Raw genomic sequence first — 21,055 nt, 5'->3', positions numbered from 1 at the left:
CCTGCCTCTCTGCCTACTTGTGATCTCTGTCAAATAAATAAATAAAATCTTTTTTTTAAAAAAAATAATAAATAGGGGCTCCTGGGTGGCTCAGTGGGTTAGGCCGCTGCCTTCGGCTCAGGTCATGATCTCAGGGTCCTGGGATCGAGTCCCACGTTGGGCTCTCTGCTCAGCAGGGAGCCTGCTTCCTCCTCTCTCTCTCTCTGCCTGCCTCTCTGCCTACTTGTGATTTCTCTCTGTCAAATAAATAAATAAAATCTTTAAATAATAATAATAAATAAAAAATAGGGATCCCTGGGTGGCTCAGCCAGTTAAAGGTCTGCCTTAGGCTCAGCTCATGATCCCAGGGTCCTGAGATTGAGCCTCATATTGTGCTCCCTGCTCAGCCGAGAGCCTGCTTCTCCCTCTACCTCTGCCACACCCCTGCTTGTACTCACTCTCTCACTCCCTCCGTCAAATAAACACAACCTCAAAAAAATAAAAAAATAAAAATAAAAATACCTTCTTGTCTCACTAGGAATAGAAATACCTTCTAACATGTAAATCTAATATTCAACTCTCAGATTTTCAGGAAATTTTCAGGATTTCATGATGTACAAAGTAGAAGACTGCCTCAAGTTGTTCAGCTGTGAAAGAAGGGAGAAAGTTAGGCAGTGGTTGAAGAATGCAAGGTCCAGGAAGAATAGATTACCATCGACCAATTGACTAACTTGAAGAGAAAAAAAATTTTTGTTGTTAATAACTGGAGGTGTGGCCTGTCGGTGTCCAAATGCCTTGTCCAGAGCAATGGAACTGGAGACAAGGATGGAATCTAAGTAACAGCAAAGCTGGGAAGCAAGCTGTTGGTTCCCTCTCATGACTGAAGCCTTGGACCCCTTTCTCTGCCTGCTCTACTGCCCCCACCACAACATCGCCCCTCACCCCGCAGGGTAGAAACAGGACGTGGGTCTCCAATCTGCAAGGATTGGTGGGGCGGAGAGAGCAACTGGTTTTGGATGAAAAAGCGAAGCTGCTTTGTCTTCACTTCAAGCTTGGTGGGAGTAGAACGAACAGGACAAGAAACACTAGGACGTGGGTTTTGTGTAGCATGTGCTGGAACAGGTGAGGCAGTACCAAATACTCCAGGGCTCCATGAATCACAGGTAGTAATCCAGCCTGCAGCCACTACATAGCCATAAGCACGGCTGAGGCAATTTTATCTTACCACTCCCTCCTGCAACCTTCCCCACAACCACCAAGCCTCAGTGCCTACAGTTCCACCGTGGAAACTATCGGAGTTCCACGGAGGACTGGACTCCTTCCTAAACACTCCACCAGTAGCTCCCAGCCCTGGGCCAAGCTGGTCCTGGGCACGCCGACGGTTCGTTGATCATTCAATTAACTGTTAAGTGCAAGGCAGGGCAGTGGGGAGGACGTTACTCCCTTAGCAGGCGCGGAAGGCAAATCCCTGCAAACACCGTCTCAAAATGTTGACTACTCCGCGGCAGTGAACGCGTTACCACCACCGAGAAAGCCAACCCTCAATCCAAGCGGCCGCTCACCCTCCGGGAGCAAGCCAGCCAGGAAACACCCCGCCCCGCCCACTGTCCTAGCACCGCCCTCGACGGAAGCGGAAACGGCGGGCGGCGGTCTGGCTCCGGAAGCCGCTCTCCTTCCCCTTCCTCGTTGGTCTCCTGTCACCATGGCGCTGGCAGTGTTGCGGGTCCTGGAGCCCTTCCCGACCGAGGCACCCCCGTTGGCGGTGCTGCTGCCCCCCGGGGGCCCGTGGCCTGAGGCGGGGCTGGGCCTGGTGCTAGCCCTGCGGCCCGCAGAGGAGAGCCCCGCAGGGCCGGCGCTGTTAGTGGCGGCCCTGGAGGGGCCGGGCGCGGAGACCGAGGAGCAGGGTCCAGGGCCCCCGAAGCTACTGGTTAGCCGCGCGCTGCTGCGGCTACTGGCTCTGGGCTCCGGGGCGTGGGTGCGGGCGCGGCCTGTGCGGCGGCCTCCGGCGCTAGGCTGGGCGCTGCTTGGCACCTCGCCGGGGCCCGGACTGGGACCGCGAATCGGGCCGCTGCTGGTGCGGCGCGGAGAGGCCCTGCCAGTGCCCGGACCGCGGGTGCTGGAGACGCGGCCGGCGTTGCAAGGGCTGCTGGGCCCAGGGACGCGACTAGCTGTGACTGAGCTCCGTGGGCGAGCCAAACTGGGTCAGGAGGCTAGGGACAGCAGCCGGCCCCCACCCCCACCCGTGGTGTCCTCCTTCGCGGTTAACCGCACAGTCCGGAGACTGCGGGGAGTTCTGGGAGGGATTGGAGATTCGCTCGGAGTAAGCCGGAGCTGTCTCCGTAGCCTGGGCCTCTTCCAGGGCGAATGGGTATGGGTGACCCGGGCGGGAGAATCTTCTAACACTTCCCAGCCACATTTGGCCAAGGTTCAGGTCCTAGAGCCTCGCTGGGACCTCTCTGAAAGGCTGGGACCCGGCTCTGGACAGCCGGGAGAGCCCCTCGCAGACGGACTGGCCCTCGTGCCTGCCACTCTGGCTTTTAATCTCGGCTGTGATCTCCTGGAAGTGGGAGAGCTCAGAATTCAGGTAGGATACAGGACTGAGGTTAGGAATGCTTCCACTCCTTATTCCCTCTTCCTTATCTAAACTAAATTGGAAGAAGAGAGCTGTAGAGTTTAGATCACTTACTTCTTAAATCTTAATGTCTCTTAGTCTTATTTATCTCTGTAATCAAAATATAATCCTCCACGGTGTAGTAGCACATGGGAAGGGCTTTCATCTATTCAGATGAAAGGAAAGAGTCATCCTCAAGTTACCAGGTATATACAGTATATTAATCTGTTTAATCAGTTGTTTGTTGAATTGGTTACAGTGTATCCAGGATTGTACTGAGTAATATAGAGGATGATACCTCATTTCTTTTGCTCATGCTTATTCTGGTCTTCAAATTCCTTCCTTTTCTGCTAGCCTCATCTGTTAAAGTCCTACCATCCTTTCCTTCAAAGCCCATCGAAAGACACCACCTTCTTCTCAAAGCCTTACATGATCTTACCGTATATTTAACATGACTTCTTTCTCCTATAGCGTTTTGTACCTTTCTTAGGGCATTTATTTTCTGTCCCTTTATGATTAATTATGTACTCTGTCTAGTACTCAGTTATATATTGTAAATTCCTCGGAGGGGAGGGCTCGATATTCTCTTTAGTGCTTGGTATTTGGTTTTAATATTTTAGTAAATATACCCAAGAGAAATTTTCTTTCTGCCTTTAAAGAGATTACTTCAAGAAGATCATTGTATTTGGGGGGACAAATAGTTTACTGTTTAATTAGGCACCTAGATGTATGGTTTAAACCTATACTGTCCAATATGGAAGCCGCTAGCCACAGTGTGGCTTTTTAAATTAATTAAAACTAAATAAAATTCAAAACTCGGTTCTTCGGTTGCTTCAGTTACGTGTCAAATACTCAATAGCACATGTAGGTAACATTTCTGTCACTGTAGAAACTTCTGTTAGATAATGCTGGCATAGCCAATTAGTGCTCTAAGATGTCAAGAAGGATATAAGATATGCATGAATGGGAGTCAGGTGTGGGTTTCCCTTTGAATGGTGGAGAAACTGGAGTCCTCAGACTGAGGACAGCTCACTGAGGTTCATCTCATTTAGCTGAACCAATCCCTTTAGCTTCAGTGAGATCATATCCTTTTCCCACAGCCTGAATTCAGTGGCCCCACTAATGTCCAATTAATACCAATTCCAGTTGCTGCCTGGTGTCACTCAAAAGGACTTGTGGAAATTAAATGTCTTTGTAATTTTCCTGGCTCAGGGTCAACTTAAAGGTATTGCAGAAAGGTTATTCGTACTGGGGAGCTTTTTGGAGCTAGAGTCAGAAATCTCTGAGGAGCAGGGTCCCATGAGAAGGAGAGGTTTCTGTTTCTAGGGAAGATACAGGAATTCATTCTGGCTACCTTAGGCCTCCCGTCCCACAGGCCCTGTGGCTGGAGGATGCAAAGAGAAATGTTGGCTGCTACAGTTAAGGTGGGGCAGAGCCTGACTCCTTGGAAGAAGGTTGTAAGGTGGTGGTTATTTCTCTGATAGAGGTACTTGGAAGGCTCCAGAACCCCTGAAGACAATGGAAGCTGTTCACTGCTGTCTGGGCCTCTGTTTGCCAAAGAGTTACACATCGAAATTGTGTCCTCTCCACATTACAGCACCAACGGAAATTACGACCGTGTTCTTTACCGGCACTTTCAGACACCCAGGTTAGCTGCTTACCCCCTGTCAGGAGGATAGCATCTCACCCTTGCTCTTCTATCCCATGCCTTAGAATCCGGTCCCACAGAGCCTCTGACTTTACAAAGCCACATTTTTGGCAATACTGTGGCTAGATGCCTCTTTGTGTGGCAGGTGGTCAGTAGAAGAGAAATTGGTTCCAGAAGGTGAATCTGGACATTCTAAACTGAGAAACCTCTTTGATTTGAGAGGGCCTGCAAAGAGCCAGGATCCTGCTCTGCCCTTACTGCTGAGTCCCCCTTTCTAGCCTCTCTGCCATTCCCCCCCAGCTCATTCTAGGTCAGACCTGGTGTCTGGACAACTGCTTGGAATATCTGAGTGGGCAGTAGGCCCCTATGGTCTGCGGGTTGGGAGTAGACATGTGCGGATGCGTTGGCCCATGTTCTTGACTCTCATTGTGAGCTGACCAGGGCCACTGCTGTGTTGCAGGGCAGTCCAGGAAGGGGATGTTCTGTGTGTGCCAACAGTTGGGCAAGTAGAGATCCTGGAAGGAAGCCCAGAAAAACTGCCCAGGTACGCACCTGCCTCTTATCCTACAGCTGGGATTCCTAACCTGGGTGCAAGAGTTCTATGATCACCTCCCCACAAGTGAAATAATTTTGTATATAAGAAACCTTTGTTGTCATGTACATTTTTAAAAAGATTTTATTCATTTACTTGAGAGAGAGAACATGAGCACAGGGGAGGGGCCGAGGGAGAGGGAGAAGCAGACTTCCCCACTGAGCAAGGAGCCTGATTTGGGGCTCTACCCCAGGACCCTGGGATCATAACCAGAGCTGAAGGCAGACACTTAACTCACTGAGCACCCCCAAGTGCCCCTGTCATGTACATTTTTCTAGAGAAAAGGTACATGCTTTCTTCAGGTTCTCAGGAAGGTTCTCAGGTTCACAGGACTAAAAAAAGATTAAGAACCACTGCCTGCTGCCTTCGGGAGGTATTTATCCTCAAATAATTGAGTGGTCATAGGTAAAGGAAAGCATTAAGAAGTTTAAGGACCTAGACCAACATGAGATTCCTTGCTTTTCATTCACAACCGCAGGGTCATTTGGGCCAGGTTTCGGGCCATGCCTGCCATATACTCAACATAAGGAGACCTGGGCTTTGATTTCTGCCCTAATTAATGGTGTGTGCACATGCAGCTTTTCAATCCCATCTCCCAAAATAAGGGAGAGACAGATTGATGCTGTCATTGAAAAGCTGCCTCTTTCTCCTTATTCTCAATAAGGAGCGAGAAATTAAGTGTAAGTGACCCAAGCACCCAAAACAAGGAGTCCAACCTTTCTCCCCCTGTAGATAACTAATCACAGAGGTTCCATGTAAAATGGAAGGCAAGGAATTCAGAGACTGCTTTGGTTTTCTGTGAAGCAGGAGAATGCATAGCCTGATACCCCAAGACTGATTTTCTGTAGCCATGTACTAGAAGGAGAACACAACCGATAGACATGCTAATCCAACGTTCACAGGGGATTTCAATGAGGTGGTGCCAGCCAGCCAGAAGGAACTGAGGTGTACGAGTTGGCATGCCCAAGGTCTTGGCCTGGGTCCTTTGCCGGGAGAGATGCCTTGTGTGGAGTGCCTGATTCATTCTTGGTCAACATTCAGAGCTCAGTTTATTCAGAGCTGTGGTACCCACGCGAGGGCCTAATAGTGCCCTTTGTAACCCCATTTAATCCTCATGGCACCTCTTTGAGCTTTCCCAAATCTAATCTACAACTGGGGCCTGGTAGAAAATGCCAGGCTGATGTGTATTAGTTACTTCCTGTTTGTGTCTCCCATCTTAAATATAGCCAATATCTACGAGCTAGCTTTCTGTAGGAAAACTACAGAAGGCCCACCCTTTGTACTTCAAAGGAAAGTAGACACTGGGCCCTTCTGAGACAGACCAGCAAGCCTGTTCTGTTCCCGGGTCTCTGCTGTTCCAGCCCTGTAGAGACCTGCCTCCCTCCTCTGGGTGCTGAGCCCACAGTTCTTCCCACTGAGCAGGTCCTGGAAAGCAGAATTAGGGTGGGCAGGTGGGTCCAAAGACAGACAGAGATGGGTGCTTTAGCCTTCCTGCCCCAAACCTGGTAAGGGAAGCCTTTGCTGGGGAGTCCTGTGATCCCTGGACTGGAATTCCAGTGGTGGTGCTGTGGTCTCTGCAAGCTCTTCCATGGTTCTGCTCCCCCAGAACAAGCCAGCAGGATCCAGCTCCACTGTCTTGAGAACACAACCCAGCGTTCCCCAATACCCAGATATGTTCAAGAGGTCTGGTCCTTGTACTTACCAAGATGGTCCTGCTGTCTGTGGAAGGGGAGAATTCCCCCTAGCCTTCCACAGTGTTGTTCATCCTTGGATTCCACTGCTCACCTTGTGCACTGTGACTCAGGTTTGAGATGCCAGGTTCTAGAACTACCCACTGTTCATTAATACTGAATAACAGGAAGACACTGGCTTCCCTATGTTCCACTTTTTATCACGATATCTGCCTACCCTAATAACTGCCAGAGTTCATAGTACCAATCTAGTATGCTTCTCCCCTCCACCTGGAGTTATTCCCATACACCCCACTTGCTGCCAGAGTAAGCAGCTTTATCAATGAGACAATGTGAACAAAAGAATTTACATGGACTGGAGCTTAAAGAGGCCCAAGTTAGAGTCTGGGCCAAGTCATTGCCTTTCCCCCTAGGATTAAAGAGGGGAGTCATTCATCGTTTCTTTTCTGGAAGATTGGGCTAGTAACTACTATCTGCTCCCCACTGCACCCTACTTAGGCTGAGTGGCCCCAACTCACTCTGAGACTAGCCAGTGAATGCACAGCCCTGGTTATGGCTGAGAGGAGCTTTCAAAACTACAGATGCTTGAGCCCTGCGCAGACCTATTGACGCAAAGTCAAGGTGAGGTTGGGGCCTGCCTGGCTGGCTCAATCAGTAGAGCATGCAACTCTTGAGCTCAGGGTCATAAGTTCAAGCCCCACACTGGGCATTGAGACTACTTTTTTAAAAATTGTGATCTCATTCATACATTTAAAGCGTACCACTCAGTAGCTTTTACTATATTCGTAAGATTTTGCAACCAACACCAGTATCTAATTCCAGAACATTTTCATCCCTCCCCCAAACCCCTTCCCATTAGCAGACCCTACCTACTCCCTCCTTCCCACAGCCCCAGCAAATACCAGTCTGTCGAATGGAATCATACAATATGTAGGAGATGTTGATGTTCCCAAGTTTCACAGATAATTCTAATGTGCAGCCAAAATGGAAAATCATTAGATGTCTTTAATAAGGAATCTGCAATTCAATTTTGTGGATTACCGGATAAGAGCCAAGGGCCCCTTCCTGCTGAGGTTTTGGAAGGCTTTGTATGAATTGGCAGGGGGAAGACTGTGTTCTGAAGCCTTTGAAAATGGTCAGATGAGGGGTGCCTGGGTGGCTCAGTGGGTTAAAGCCTCTGCCTTCAGCTCAGGTCATGATCCCAGGGTCTGGGATGGAGCCCCATGTTGGGCTCTCTGCTCTGCTGAGAGAGCCTGCCTCTGCCTCTGCCTGCCTCCCTGCCTACTTGTGATCTCTCTCTATCTCTGTCAAATAAATAAATAAAATCTTTTAAAAAAAAATGGTCACATGATCATTTGCTCAGTGCAGCTGTGGCTTCTCCCACTGGAACTGTAGGGGGGGCCATTTACCTGGAGAAACACCCCAAGGCTCTCTGATGGTTGTCATGAGGGATATGGGGGACAGCTCTTGCTCCTGCCCTCAAAATGCGCAGGAGCCTGCCAGGGAGCTAAGAAGGACCACTACTTGCTCTCCCTTATCTTCCCCCCCAACCCCCTGCTGGGTCTGGGGGCAGTTGTTTGTGCTGCTCTTGAGTTTGTCCCTGCGGTCCACCTCTGCGCTGGAGACAGCCACCTTGTCCTTTTGGGAGGGACGTATGTGGGCTCTGGATCTGCAGTTCATTGGGCTTCTTTTCTGCAGGTGGCGGGAAATGTTTTTTAAAGTGAAGAAAACTGTCGGTGAAGCTCCGGATGGGCCGACCGGAGCCTACTTGGCGGACACGGCTCATACCTCCTTGTACCTGGTGAGGCCCTGGGGATGGGACTAGGCCTGGGAAAAGGGACAGAAACAGCTTCCAGACACTAAAGCTTCCTCCCACCTTGCACAGGTGGGTTCTACCCTGAGCCCTGTTCCCAGTCTCACTTCAGGAGAATCCACTCCCTGGAACAGCCTGTCACCTCCAGGCCTGGAAACCTTGGTGACTGAGCTTTGTGCTGCCCTGAAGCCTCGCCTCCAGCCGGGGTGAGTGAGGCTGCGGCCCCAGGGTATGAGAGAAGCCTGCTCGGGACATCTCTGGAGGGGCAGTGGGCTGGACAAGCAGTCCCTAATGCGCTGGCCAGCATAAGATTGGTGGTCCTCCCTCAGACCAGTATGCCCAGGCCACTAGCCCACGTCCTTTCTGTAGGCAGATTCCTAGGCTCTTTCCTGGAGGTAACCTCTACCCTCCAGGGTTGGCTGTGGAAGCAGAATCTCCACCGGGGACAGCTGTCTTGGAGATTGCCCTTCCCCGTGGGGAGCCCACTAGCCATGCTGGCCTTCACCAAATGACACAGCTGCTGGCCTATGTGTAGACACAGACCCTGCCCTCCCTCCTCTCAATATAGTCCAGACCAGACATAGTAGTCAAGGCTTTACTGAAGGCAGCGATGACAAAAGGGAACGGTCCTGGCTGCTGGGTACGCTCCCTGCCCCTGCCAGAGCCCCACAGGTGGCATGGGAACTACAGCCTCACCACGGGGCAGCAGCCCTGGAGGAGGAAGGGGCCTACAAGGAGGGGAGTGCCTGCTTTCTCGATCCAAGGGTCCCTCTGTTACTGAGGGCTCTCAATTTGAGCAGAATAGAAAAGACAAGTGTCTGTTCTCTGGTTGCAGAGGTGCTCTGTTGACAGGAACCAGCAGTGTTCTTCTCCGGGGCCCCCCGGGCAGTGGGAAAACCACAGCTGTCACTGCAGCCTGTAGCCGCCTCGGGCTCCACCTGCTGAAGGTGAGGGTACCTGGAGAGTTGAACCCCAAGTACACCTCCTGGCCTGGAGTTTCCCTCTCCCCTCCCCCTTCTGGCCACCAGTCTGGCCCCAGGAACTGAGCAGGTCAGACATATTCCCATGATTCTCCGCTACTGAAAGATACTTTCAAAAAAAAGGGGGTTTGAAGATTGTGACAGGCGGTCCAGGGACTGAGGTCAGGGTAAAGAAGAGGTACCACTTGGCCAGTGTTACTGCTCCCGTCTCCGCCCTCTAAAAAAAGATTTTCCGCCTCTTCTTGTGGCTCCTGTCCCTGCCCTTTCTGCCTCCATCACGCCTGCCCTTTGCTCACAGGCCACCTTGTCCCCAGGTGCCCTGCTCTAGCCTCTGTGCAGACAGCAGTGGGGCTGTGGAGATGAAGCTGCAGGCCGCCTTCTCCCGGGCCCGGTGCTGCCGGCCTGCGGTTTTGTTGCTGACAGCCGTGGACCTCCTGGGCCGGGACCGTGACGGGCTAGGGGAGGACACCCGTGTGGTGGCCACGCTGCGTCGCCTCCTCCTCGATGAGGACCCCCTCACCAGGTATTGTGCAGAGCTGGGTCTGTAAAGGGCGGGGCCCAGCCCCCCCACCTCTCTTCAGCCTGTTGTCTTCTCTTCCTCAGTGGCTTCTCAGACCTCTCGCCCATTTGGCTGTCCTCCTGGCAGTCCTGAGCTGAGGGGCTTGGGGTATCCAGAGGGAGGGGGATGATGCGGTCCCTAGTATTTCGTGGGGAGCACCACGTTAGAGGAAAAGCACAGCGTCTCCCCTCAGCTCCCTGTGTGAGGGGGCGGTCACAGGTCTCCCTCTCAGGTGTGCCCATGGAGCCCCTGCAGGAAGCTTTGGGGTGCCCAGCTCCCTCTCACACCCCAGCACCCACCCACCTCCCTACACCACTGCACCAGCCTCACCACAAGACAGCCCTCAGGGGCCACCAGCCACGCTCTGGCCCTCAGCGCCGGTTCTGTGTCTGCAGCCGCCCACCCCTGCTGGTCGTGGCTACCACGAGCCAGGCCCAGGACCTGCCCGCCGATGTGCAGACGGCGTTTCCTCACGAGCTGGAGGTGCCCGTGTTGTCAGAGGGGCAGCGGCTCAGTGTCCTGCGAGCCCTCACCGCCCACCTTCCCCTGGGCCAAGAGGTGAACCTGACGCAGCTGGCACGGCGGTGTGCAGTGAGTACCCTGAAGAGGCACGCACCCCCGCGCCCCAGTCCCGCTGCCCTGCCCCTGCGGGCTTCAGCCCGGGGCCTCTGTTCCTGCTGGGGGGCCGGCTTCTGAGGGTTCCTTCCTGCTGTGCCCAGCTCCCGTGCCCTCTCCTGTGCTTCCCCAGGGCTTCGTGGTAGGGGATCTCTATGCCCTTTTGACCCACAGCAGCCGGGCAGCCTGCGCCAGGATCAAGAACTCGGGGTGAGAAAACTGGGAGGGAAAGGAGGCAAGAGGAAATACGGAGGAGGAGGGTGGGAGTTGGGGAAGGGGGAGGAGGACCATGTTGGGGAGGATGCTTCTGGTCAGCTCCTCCAGAGGTCCTCTTGGGTTTCTCTTTGCAGCTCGGCAGGTGGCTTGACTGAGGAGGACGAGGGGGAGCTGTGTGCTGCTGGCTTTCCTCTCCTGGCTGAGGATTTCGGGCAGGCACTAGAGCAGCTGCAGACAGCTCATTCCCAGGCCATTGGAGCCCCCAAGGTAGAGACTCCAGGTCCTCAGAGGTAGGACAGGAGTTCTCTCCACTACCCTGCCCCCAACCACATACTTTCCATCTCCTAGATCCCCTCGGTATCCTGGCATGATGTGGGCGGGCTGCAGGAGGTGAAAAAGGAGATTCTGGAGACCATTCAGCTCCCTCTAGAGCACCCCGAGCTGCTGAGCCTGGGCCTCAGGCGCTCGGGCCTTCTGCTCCATGGTCCGCCTGGCACGGGCAAGACCCTCCTGGCCAAGGCAGTAGCCACCGAATGCTGCCTTACCTTCCTCAGGTGGCGAGGGGGTGTGGAAGGGGTGGTGGGTGGACTGGGAGCTTCCAGAGGCTGGGGAGCCGGAGGGAGGCTGGCTGGGAGGTCAGTTGTGTGCTTACGCATCTGATGAATCTTATCCCCTCCCTCAGTGTGAAGGGGCCTGAGCTCATCAACATGTATGTGGGTCAGAGTGAGGAGAATGTGCGAGAAGGTGAGCAAGGAGGGGCCAGGCTTCTAGCTCTTCCCAAACCCTAATGGCCCTTGTGCCTCCCTTGCCCTCTGGTGGCTCCTAGTCTTTGCACCGCCTCATGGTCCTTTCTACAAGAGGACCTGCCCAGAGTGGCCTAGCACCTAGAGTGACGAATTGTCACTCCTGGCTCCCCTCCTCCATCGCCTGACTTCAGATCCCCCTGAGCTTCCCCCTCCTTTGGGTCCCTTTCTCTCCTCAGTGTTTGCCAGGGCCAGGGCCGCAGCTCCGTGCATTATCTTCTTCGATGAGCTGGACTCCCTGGCCCCGAGCCGGGGGCGAAGCGGAGACTCTGGAGGTGTGATGGACAGGTGGGGGTCTCAGCCAGATTGGAGTCTGGGGTCTAAGGCAGAGGGACGGGAGACAGGTTGCGGCAGTCTTTATAGAGCCCAGAGCTTGCCAGCCATCCCAGTTCCGAAATAGTGAAACAGAGAAAAGGGGGCCGTGGGGTTGGGTGGGGGACACTGAGAACAGGGGGCATGCATGGAGGGGTACACAGGACCCAGCTGTGTCGGTGGCCCCTTGGGGAAGGCCTGGCGAGGAGGGGCCCCACAGGCAGGGCAGAGGCTAGGGAAGGGCCAAGGACACTCTGGCTCCATGTCCTCACTTGCAGGGTGGTGTCTCAGCTCCTGGCCGAGCTGGATGGTCTTCACAGCACTCAGGATGTGTTTGTGATCGGAGCCACCAACAGACCAGACCTCCTGGACCCTGCCCTTCTGCGGCCCGGCAGGTGCACACCCTGAACCGCTCACCTCAACCATGCCCACCTGGGCCTGGCCCGAGCCCCAGCCTGTGCCCCCTCCACCCTGGCGCTGGGCTCTCTGACACTCATGCCTGCCCGTTTCCCTACAGATTTGACAAGCTGGTGTTCGTGGGAGTGAGCGAGGACCGTGCCTCCCAGCTCCGTGTTCTAAGTGCCATCACACGCAAGTATGCCCCGTTAGCAGGAGACTCTGAGGGGCCTTGGGCCTTGGGATGGTTAGGGAATAAAGGCAATGTGCAGAATAAGCTGGTCCAGGATGCCTTTTGACAGACTCAACCATTTCTTTCCTCTGCCGGCACAACAGATTCAAGCTAGAACCTTCCGTGAGCTTGGTGAACGTGCTGGATCGCTGCCCTCCCCAGCTGACAGGGGCAGACCTCTACTCCCTCTGCTCTGATGCCATGACAGCTGCCCTCAAACGCAGGGTCCGGGACCTGGAAGAAGGTGAGCCATTTGCCAGCCCCAGAGGTGGACCAAAAAGCTAATGGGATCCAGGCCTGCTCCTGGATTTCAGAGGAGGGACTACTGACATCTGGGGGCTCTGGGCAAGAAGGGGCCCACCCCAAGGCTCCGTCCTCCTCGGACCCAGACCACAGGCCATTTCCCCCTCGTCTCCCCCCACCAGGGCTGGAGGCCGGGAGCTCGGCACTGCTCCTCACCATGGAGGACCTGCTGCAGGCCGCCGCCCGGCTGCAGCCGTCCGTCAGCGAGCAGGAACTGCTCAGGTACAAGCGCAGCCAGCGCAAGTTTGCGGCCTGCTAGGAGCCTCCTGCCGTCCGGCCCCCGCCCCACGAGGGCCGAAGGTGCTAGGTAACCCCGCAGACTCTGTAGAGAGCAAAGGGCTCCTTCTCCGCCTGCTGCTGTCGCACCCAAAGGCTGCCTGCCTCCAGGCAGACGCCCTCGGAGCCGGAGCCGAGCAGCCCCACAAGCGCTCAAAGGGCATCACCCCCGCCTACGGGTTTGTCCTTCCATGCCAGCTCCAGCTCCAGGACTAAAGACACCCTGCTCAGGAGGAGGAGCTTGGGCCTGGATGGAGCGCAGAGGTTGGGCCCCAGAGGGAGCCCAGTCTTGGCTGAAAATAAAGTCTATGCTGCCCCCTGCTGGTTGTGGTCTGAACGGCTGGCGCAGAAGAGCTTGTGGAAGGAGTAAGGCCAAGGGAGGGCACCTCCGGGAGCTGGAGCCTTCTGACCCAAACACAAGGCGTGCAGAAAACGAAAAAGGCACAGACTGTATTGCTCACGCTTCCATTTGCCCAAATCCCTACACCTACAGCAGCAGTCTGCCCCTCCCCAGACCCCAGGATCTGTGCTGGGGGCTGCCCTCTGTATGGGACCCCTGGTCCCCACCTCCCCAGCCAGATAGGGCAGGCCTGGGCAGAGGGTTGTAGGAGCTGAGGCCTCGCTCAGCGCTCAGTCTGTTCTCTTGAGCACGTGGATGAAATAGCAAGGAATGTAGGCCTGGCCCGGCTTGTAAGGCTTGAAGTCACCCAGGACGCTGTGCAGGCACTTGCCCCCGAAGGCTGCTCGGAGCAACTCCGTGAAGGAAGCCAAACAGTGTGGGTAGTAGGAGAGCCGGAACTTACTGCAACAGAGCCCCCAGGTAGCTGTGAAGACTGGCAGCCTCAGCAACGCCCCACCCCTACCCCCCAGCGAGCCCAGGGCTACCTCAAGCCAGGGGAACCATCCTGGCCAGCCCCTGGCACCTGCACTGTATAGTCCAGGGTCACCATGTGGGCCTTGTTGTTCACAGTCAGCACGGACGTTGTGATGTCCTTGGTCAGGTCACTCTGTAGGTGGCGGGACAGGCTACATTAGCCTCTGCAACCACTGGGGGACCTGGACCCCAGGATGCCATCCCCTCCTTCTAGGCCTCCCACCCTCGGGGACCCCCACCTTATAGTAGATGTTCTTTCCTGGGGGTGCACAGCCTGTGCTGAGGATGTGGTCGTAGTTGCGATGGTCAATGACCAGCAGGCCCCCAGAACGCACCATGCTCGCGATGTTCTTCAGCGCCAGCTGGTGTTCGCTCTGGTCTCCTGGAGCTCAGGATGGGGGCAGAGAGGCTGCGTCTGCCGAGAGCCCTGGGGTCCAGTCTCCCTCCCATCTTCCTCCTCCTCCCTGGGGATACCGATGCCAAGGCAGAGTGGAGCAGAAAACAGTCTGCTCTGACAAAAGAGCAGGCACCCAGAGGGTCTGTGGAAAGAGGCAGAGCTCAAAGCAGGGGCCAGGATCCAGGCCACACCCCCTCTCACCTTTGCAGTCTGGCAGGTGGGCAAAACTGTTTCCAAGGCAGATGACCGCATCAAAGCCACCCCCTGGTGGCTGGGGCACATCTTTGTCCAAGGTCATCCAGTTGGCTTCTTCAATGACTGGGGCCAGGAAGGGGAAGAGGGATCAGGGTGGCCCCATGGCCCCAGCAGTACCCACCTACACCAAGTGCAGTCCTGCGTCAGTTTCCCCTTCAAGATACACGGGGATTCCCTATCCAGTTAGGGGAATGGGGTCATTATGGAAATGGAGGGTGAAGGGGAGAAGGAGTCAAAGGGGGAGGAAGCTGTGATTGGGAAGAATGGCTCTGCGATTCCCGGTTTTTATCTGGGAGAAAGGAGAAGACCCTACAAACTTCATTAAAACTAGCCCCTCGTTACCAGATACCTCATTCTGGTGCCTGAGCCTCCCTTTCCCGGGAAATGAAAGTAATTTTGCTGTCGCCTTAAGGAAATCAAGCACTCCAGCCACAGGAGCTAAAGGAGCCCGGGGCAGAAAGTACTGCACCCTGGGGTGCTGGGCAGGGAGGGCCGGATTGGACCTGCGTACCCCACTTGTCGAAAGCCGGCTCATGCCTCCGGTTCCAGCGCTCTTTAAGCGCGTACTTCAGCATCTTGTCACTGGCGTCTACACTGGTCACGCTGAAGCCCTCTTCCACCAGCATGATGGAGTCCACCCTGGGCAGGGCCGGAGGGGAAAGGCAGAGAGGGGCAGTCAGGGGGCCTAGGAAGGCAAGGAGGAGACCCTATGCTGGACACTTCCATCTCCTCCACTCATCTTCTTCCACATCTCCCCAGGCCCTCTCCACCTACCTCGAATGAGGTTCCTCACATCCGTGTGTTATCACCAGGTAGCGACTTCCCGTTTTGTTTTTTTAGCACCCATTCAGAGCCAGGCACCCTATCAGTGTGCACTAATCCTCCTGACAACCCTGGTAACTGGTGTTAGCCCCACTGGAGAGATGGGGCAAACTGAGGACCCATGCCTGGGGAGGTAGTACAGCCTGGGGGTTTGGAGCATAGGCCAGACCCGGACCCACCCAGGTCTGAATCTCCTCTCTACTAGGTAGAGGGCCTTCACTCCTCTGAGGCAGGTTTCTGACCACTGTAAACGGGACAGCATTCCCTAGCTCATGAGGTTTTGTGAGGACCTTAAACGCGGACCTGTGGACAGCTCCTGGCACAGCGCGTGGCACAGTCAAATATTGAACGAATGTTAACTGTTAACACTGCCCAAGGCCATACCTGGGGAGCCATGCCAGAGCCAGCACCCGTGAGAGCTTCCGCCGGTCTAGCTCCAAAGCCCGGCCACCGCGTCGCCGCGAGGCGCCCGGCAGTCCCCACCCTGAGTCCCCACCCTGCGGTGCCCACACCCCCCTCGCACCCTGGGTGCCCTCCGCCCCGCCTCCCGCCCGCTCTATCCCGCCGCCCGTCCCCGTCCGGCTGCGGGTCGCCGGAGGAGGCGGCCGGACGAGCCTGGCCGAGGTCCCCCCGCCCGCCCCCCGCCGCCGCCCCCCTCCCCGGCTCACCCGGTGCCGCAGGCCACGTCGAGCACCCGCTGGCAGTCGTGCTGCCGCAGCAGCCCGAGTAGCCAGGCCTTGTACTCGGCCGTGCGGCTGCGGGTGTCCCCGATGTAGAGCTGCCACACGCGCGCCGCCTCTCCGTCCGCGTACTGGTCCGGGAGCCCTTCGGCCGCCACCCCCAGCGAGCGGGTGCGGTACACGCTGTCCACCATCCTGCCGCGCGCCTGGCCGGGCGCCGCTCCGCATTTATATAGTCCGGCCCTGCCCAAGGCCGGCCGCCCCACCTGCCCAATGGCAGGTGAGCGCGGGGACACGCCCCTGCTGGGCTGCCGCCCCGGGGAGGGCACCACCCGGCGAAGCGAACCAGCCCTTCTAGCCTGCGGGAAGATCCCGTCCCCCGGGCGACCCCTTGGCGGGAAAGGGCCTGCCCAGCCCCACCCCCTTTAAGCCGGGCCTCTGGAGCACTCGGGAGGGGCCAGCAGAGGGGGCAGCGGTGAGATCGCCCACTCCACCGCCACCTAAATTGGGTAGAGAGGAAAAAAAACTTGCCAGTCCACACCGAGTTCAGCGCCTCGGATTGGAACGACCCCGGCGAAGGAAATTATTAGCATATCTAAAGAAGGACTGTCCGCTGAAGGAGGCCCGGGTCAGCCAGGAAAGGGAGGAATAGGAAGTATCTGGGGATAATGCTAGTCCGGCCACCCAAGTCCAGGAGCAGTTCTGGCCCAGCGGGTCGTGGCCCACCTGGAGGCAGGTGCTCATCTGTGGTGGAGGTAACGCTTAAGCTTTCCCCTAAGTCGGCTAAGGCGGGGTCGGTCCTTTCCTCCCAGTTCTTCACTGACTGGCACCCTTCTAAGCACAATTTGCTGTTTGAGGCCCCTGTTCGAAACCCAGCATTACCACAAAAAAAAAAAAGAAGAAGAAAAGAAAAGAAAAGAATAATAAGTAAACATAAAAATAAAAAAATTTTTTTTCTTAAAGATTTTATTTTTAAGTAATCTCTGCACCAAACATGGGGGTGAAAGTCACAATCCTGAGATCAAGAGTAGCATGCTTTACTGTGACTGAGCCAGCCAGGTGCCCCTTAAAGTCTGTTATTTTTAAAAAATTTTAGACGGGGGGGCGGGGCAGAGGGAGAGGGAGAATCTCTAGGAGGTTCCATGCCCAGTGCAAAGCTGGACACTGGCTCCATCTCACAACCCTGAGATCACGTCCCCAGCCAAAATCAGGAGTCCGGCACTTAACCAACTGAGCCACCCAGGCACCCCTAAAAGTTTTGAATTTTTGTTTTGTGTTAAGATTTTATCTATTCACTTATTTTAGAGAGCCTGCCAGAGTGCAGGGAGGGGCGGTGGGTGGAGAACAAGAGCAGGCAGAGGGCTGAGCAGACTCGCACTGGGCACAAAGCCCCACCTGCGGCTTGGCTTGTCAGGACCCTGAGATCAAGAGTTGGGCCGCTGAGGGATGCCTGGGAGGCTCAGTCCGTTAAGCTGCTGCCTTCGGCTCAGCCTGCTTTTCTCTCTGCCTCTGCCTGCTTGTGCGAGCTCTCTCTCTCTCTGACAAATAATAAAATGTTAAAAAAAAAAGAGAGAGAGAGTTCGCCACTGAACCAACTGAGCCAGCCAGGTGCCCCTAGAAGTTTTAATTTTGTAAACACTATCTGCTTTCGATAGAGGTACCCACAGGGTGGGAAGTCCAGGGTTAGGGGTGGAAAAGCTTGGTGCCCTTGCTGTTACAGTGCTCGCTGTCACTTCATAAATTGGCCGTTGGACTTGTTGGTGCACATCTACCCATCTCCGTGAAGCAGATCTCTTTCTAGGACAAGACCCTAAACTCAGGTAGATTCAGCAATATGATGCCCCCCAGTGAAGCCCAAGACAGCAAGAACAGCCTTCCCCACTATCTTTGTTGGGCTTCAGAAAGAGCTAGGTATGGAATTTAGAATGAAGGAGACTCCCCTATGCTCACCCTTTCATTATCTATAGAATCTGGGAGCTAGAGGAACCCCAAAGATTATATAATCATTCTCTAAAAAAAAATTTTTTTATTTATTTGACAAAGAGAGAGAGATCACAAATAGGCAGAGAGGCAGGCAGAGAGAGGGAAGCAGGCTCCCTGCTGAGCAGAGAGCCAGATGCAGGCTTCATCCCAGGACCCTGGGATCATGACCTGTTCTGAAGGCAGAGGCTTCAACCCACTGAGCCACCCAGGCGCCCCTGTAGAACATTTTTTTGTGATTGGTTTGCAGCCTTTAGAGGCTAAAGGCCATACTCTCCATTCTGATAAGGAATTGTATTTAAATACTCGTCTTTTATTTAAATATTGATGCTTACAATTTTTTTTTTTAGATTTATTTATTTGACAGAAATCACAAGTAGATGGAGAGGCAGGCAGAGAGAGAGAGAGAGAGAGAGAGAGGGAAGCAGGCTCCCTGCTGAGCAGAGAGCCTGATGCTGGACTCGACCCCAGGACCCTGAGATCATGACCCGAGCCGAAGACAGCGGCTTAACCCATGAGCCACCCAGGCGCCCCTGATGCTTACAATTTTTAAGAAACATATAATTTTACCCACACAGCCATAATATGATTTTTTATTTTATTTTTTATAAATTTTTATTTGACAGAGAGACACAGCAAGAGAGGGAACACGGCAGGGGGAGGGAGAAAGAGGGAGAAGCAGGCTTCCCACCAAGCAGAGAGCCCAATGTAGACCACAGGACCCTGGGATCATGACCTGAGCTGAAGACAGATGCTTAACGACTGAGCCACCCAGGCGCCCTATAGTACGATTTTTTAAAACAATATGAATACTAGTGGTAAATTTGGATCTAAAAAAAATAAATAAAGGTTTTGAGTAGCTTGTAAGTATACTTTCCAACTTTGTTTGTTTTTTTAAGATTTTATTTATTTGACAGAGAGAGACACACAGAGATAGAAAACACAAGCAGGGGGAGTGGGAGAGGGAGAAGTAGGCTTCCTATGGAGCAGGGAGCCCGATGTACGCTCAATCCCAGGACCCTGGGATCATGACCTGAGCCAAGGCAGACGCTTAACAATGACTGAGCCACCCAGGCACCCCATCCATCTGAAAGAAAAGATTTTTCTTCTAAAGTCAATAATTATTGACCTCTTTCTCATCCAGAGGCATTAAAAAATATGTCAACATCGTAAGACACATGACATTTCATGTACCTTTTTTCTTTCTTAACTTTTAACCATCAAAAGCATGTTTTCTTCTCCTGACCTTAAATTATCAGGCCTTAATCATGCTTTCAATGACTACATTGAGTAGATGTGACTTGTTTAATCATTCCCCAAATCCTGAACATTTAAAATTTTTCAAGAGAGTGAACACTTGGATAATTACAATCAATTTTCCAAATGGAATTTTTCCATTATCAATACTGTTACCCAAAACAAATGTTTGTTTCCACTCTTCTCTACATGAAGATGTTATTTCTTGATATTTTACAAGGTAGAAAATTTTATCTAAGTGTTGTAATCTTTAATTGCCACCAAAACAGACCAAATAATTGCAGTCCTGCACCCCTAAATTGTCATGCCCCCCCACCCCGTGCATGGATGCATACTGCAACTGCCTCTTGTTCTGTTAGTTCAGTGAATTTTAGAGAAACTAAATGTGAGGCGTTGGGCTGTGGAAGAGACAATCACAGACTCTAAATCAATTTACAGTCTGACTTAACTGAAAATAAGAATAGAAGGGTTTTTTAAAATTAATTAATTTATTTGACAGAGATCACAAGTAGGCAGAGAGGCAGGCAGAGAGAGAGGAGGAAGCAGGCTCCCCACCTAGCAGAGAGCCCGATGCAGGGCTCCATGCAGGGCTCAATTCCAGGACCCTGGGATCATGACCTGAGCCGAAGGCAGAGGCTTTAACCCACTGAGCCACCCAGGTGTCCCCCAAATAGAGGGTATTTTTAAAATGCAGTGCTTCCCTGGATTAGTTGAGAAGAGTAAATTCTTCATCCCCAAATGTGTGATGTTTTCCAAAAAACCTTAGGTTGGGACTATAGCTGGAGCTGGACCAACTCCCAGGCTATTCCAACTTGAGGACACATTAAAATCCTAGAATTGTGAAGTATGTACATACGGTAACTACAAGTGAAGGGCATCCTGTTTTTGTTTAGATTAAGACGAGGTAGAAATTTTTCAGAGGATGGATGCCAGTTTCTAAACTCCAGCCCAAAGCTGCTGGAAGGAACCTCTTGTCTGCTATGTCTCCCCAGACTGCACACTGGGACGCTGGGGGAGGGGAGGGGAGGGAAGCCACCCACCCACATGGACTCTGCTAACAGATAGATCATGGTGGATTCCTCTTCGGACTTTTTAATGTATCATATAAGACCTAATTTGCTTTAATAAAGTCCTGTTAAGTGAGTGTAAAATTGATCCCTACATTGGTGGATTGCCACACTAATGAAAGGTCACTCCTTTACCATTAAACTTAGTGCACCTGCAAGATTCCACCAATGTTTTTTTTTTGTTTTTTTTTTTTAAAGATTTTATTTATTTTTTGACAGAGAGAAATCACAAGTAGACCGAGAGGCAGACAGAGAGAGAGAGAGAGAGGGAAGCAGGCTCCCTGCTGAGCAGAGAGCCCGATGCGGGACTCGATCCCAGGACCCTGAGATCATGACCTGAGCCGAAGGCGCCCGGATTCCACCAATGTTTAAGAAGAGAGGTTTTCTTTGACCATTTCGTGCTTTGTTATAAGCAATTTTAAGGTGTGCTAAAGTCCAATAAGACCTCTTCAGTATAAACCAATCTGCTCACTGAGCTCTTCTTCAAATGACACACTATTTGAGCCCTGGTAACAGGCTAAGCAAGCATTGCTTATTGAAACAGCTGACTTAGCACATGCCATCCTGTCTTGATGCAATGAATGGTAAAATACCAAGACCACTTTGGAGAGTAATTCCTAACAAAATAAAAATTCGACTTTTTGAGTGTTTTGTTTATTTGTTTTTAAAGTTGGCTCCATGCCCAGCATGGAGCCCA

The 21,055-nt window shown here is 53.3% G+C and overlaps 2 protein-coding genes across 3 annotated transcripts; one reads left to right on the top strand and one right to left on the bottom strand.

Moving 5' to 3' along the window:
- Positions 1-1,653: 1,653 nt before the first annotated feature.
- On the top strand, positions 1,654-13,347 carry PEX6 (peroxisomal biogenesis factor 6). Its single transcript, XM_044251058.1, has 17 exons — positions 1,654-2,563; positions 4,075-4,238; positions 4,699-4,782; positions 8,220-8,322; positions 8,407-8,540; positions 9,170-9,281; positions 9,629-9,837; positions 10,269-10,464; positions 10,622-10,698; positions 10,839-10,971; positions 11,053-11,258; positions 11,387-11,448; positions 11,687-11,795; positions 12,098-12,214; positions 12,337-12,414; positions 12,552-12,691; positions 12,873-13,347. Exons 1-17 carry the CDS (start codon positions 1,682-1,684, stop codon positions 13,007-13,009), a joined length of 2,943 nt encoding a protein of 980 aa, XP_044106993.1. The 5' UTR covers positions 1,654-1,681; the 3' UTR covers positions 13,010-13,347.
- Positions 13,348-13,454: 107 nt separating this feature from the next.
- On the bottom strand, positions 13,455-16,248 carry GNMT (glycine N-methyltransferase). Of its 2 annotated transcripts, none has more exons than XM_044251011.1 (6): positions 16,043-16,248; positions 15,064-15,191; positions 14,499-14,615; positions 14,140-14,288; positions 13,912-14,033; positions 13,455-13,828 (listed from the first exon to the last, which is right to left on the bottom strand). In XM_044251011.1, exons 1-6 carry the CDS (start codon positions 16,246-16,248, stop codon positions 13,657-13,659), a joined length of 894 nt encoding a protein of 297 aa, XP_044106946.1. In that variant the 3' UTR covers positions 13,455-13,656. The 2 variants fall into 2 exon arrangements, with proteins under 2 accessions (XP_044106946.1, XP_044106956.1); XM_044251021.1 differs by having other exon boundaries at positions 14,140-14,282.
- Between the last annotated feature and the right edge of the window lie 4,807 nt (positions 16,249-21,055).

This window comes from Neovison vison, chromosome 1, assembly GCF_020171115.1.
Source record: "Neovison vison isolate M4711 chromosome 1, ASM_NN_V1, whole genome shotgun sequence".
Classification (NCBI taxonomy): domain Eukaryota; kingdom Metazoa; phylum Chordata; class Mammalia; order Carnivora; family Mustelidae; genus Neogale; species Neogale vison.
This window is presented reverse-complemented; position numbering and strand designations above follow the sequence as displayed.

Coding starts and splice junctions, on each gene's coding strand:
- GNMT (XM_044251011.1), bottom strand. CDS start 16,248: ATGGTGGACAGCGTGTACCGCACCCGCTCGCTGGGGGTGGCGGCCGAA. Junction 14,616..15,063: donor GCCGGCTTTCGACAAGTGGG/GTACGCAGGTCC, acceptor TCCTGGCCCCAG/TCATTGAAGAAGCCAACTGG. Junction 14,289..14,498: donor CCACCTGCCAGACTGCAAAG/GTGAGAGGGGGT, acceptor CCCCATCCTGAG/CTCCAGGAGACCAGAGCGAA.
- PEX6 (XM_044251058.1), top strand. CDS start 1,682: ATGGCGCTGGCAGTGTTGCGGGTCCTGGAGCCCTTCCCGACCGAGGCA. Junction 11,449..11,686: donor TGAGGAGAATGTGCGAGAAG/GTGAGCAAGGAG, acceptor TTCTCTCCTCAG/TGTTTGCCAGGGCCAGGGCC. Junction 11,796..12,097: donor TCTGGAGGTGTGATGGACAG/GTGGGGGTCTCA, acceptor CCTCACTTGCAG/GGTGGTGTCTCAGCTCCTGG.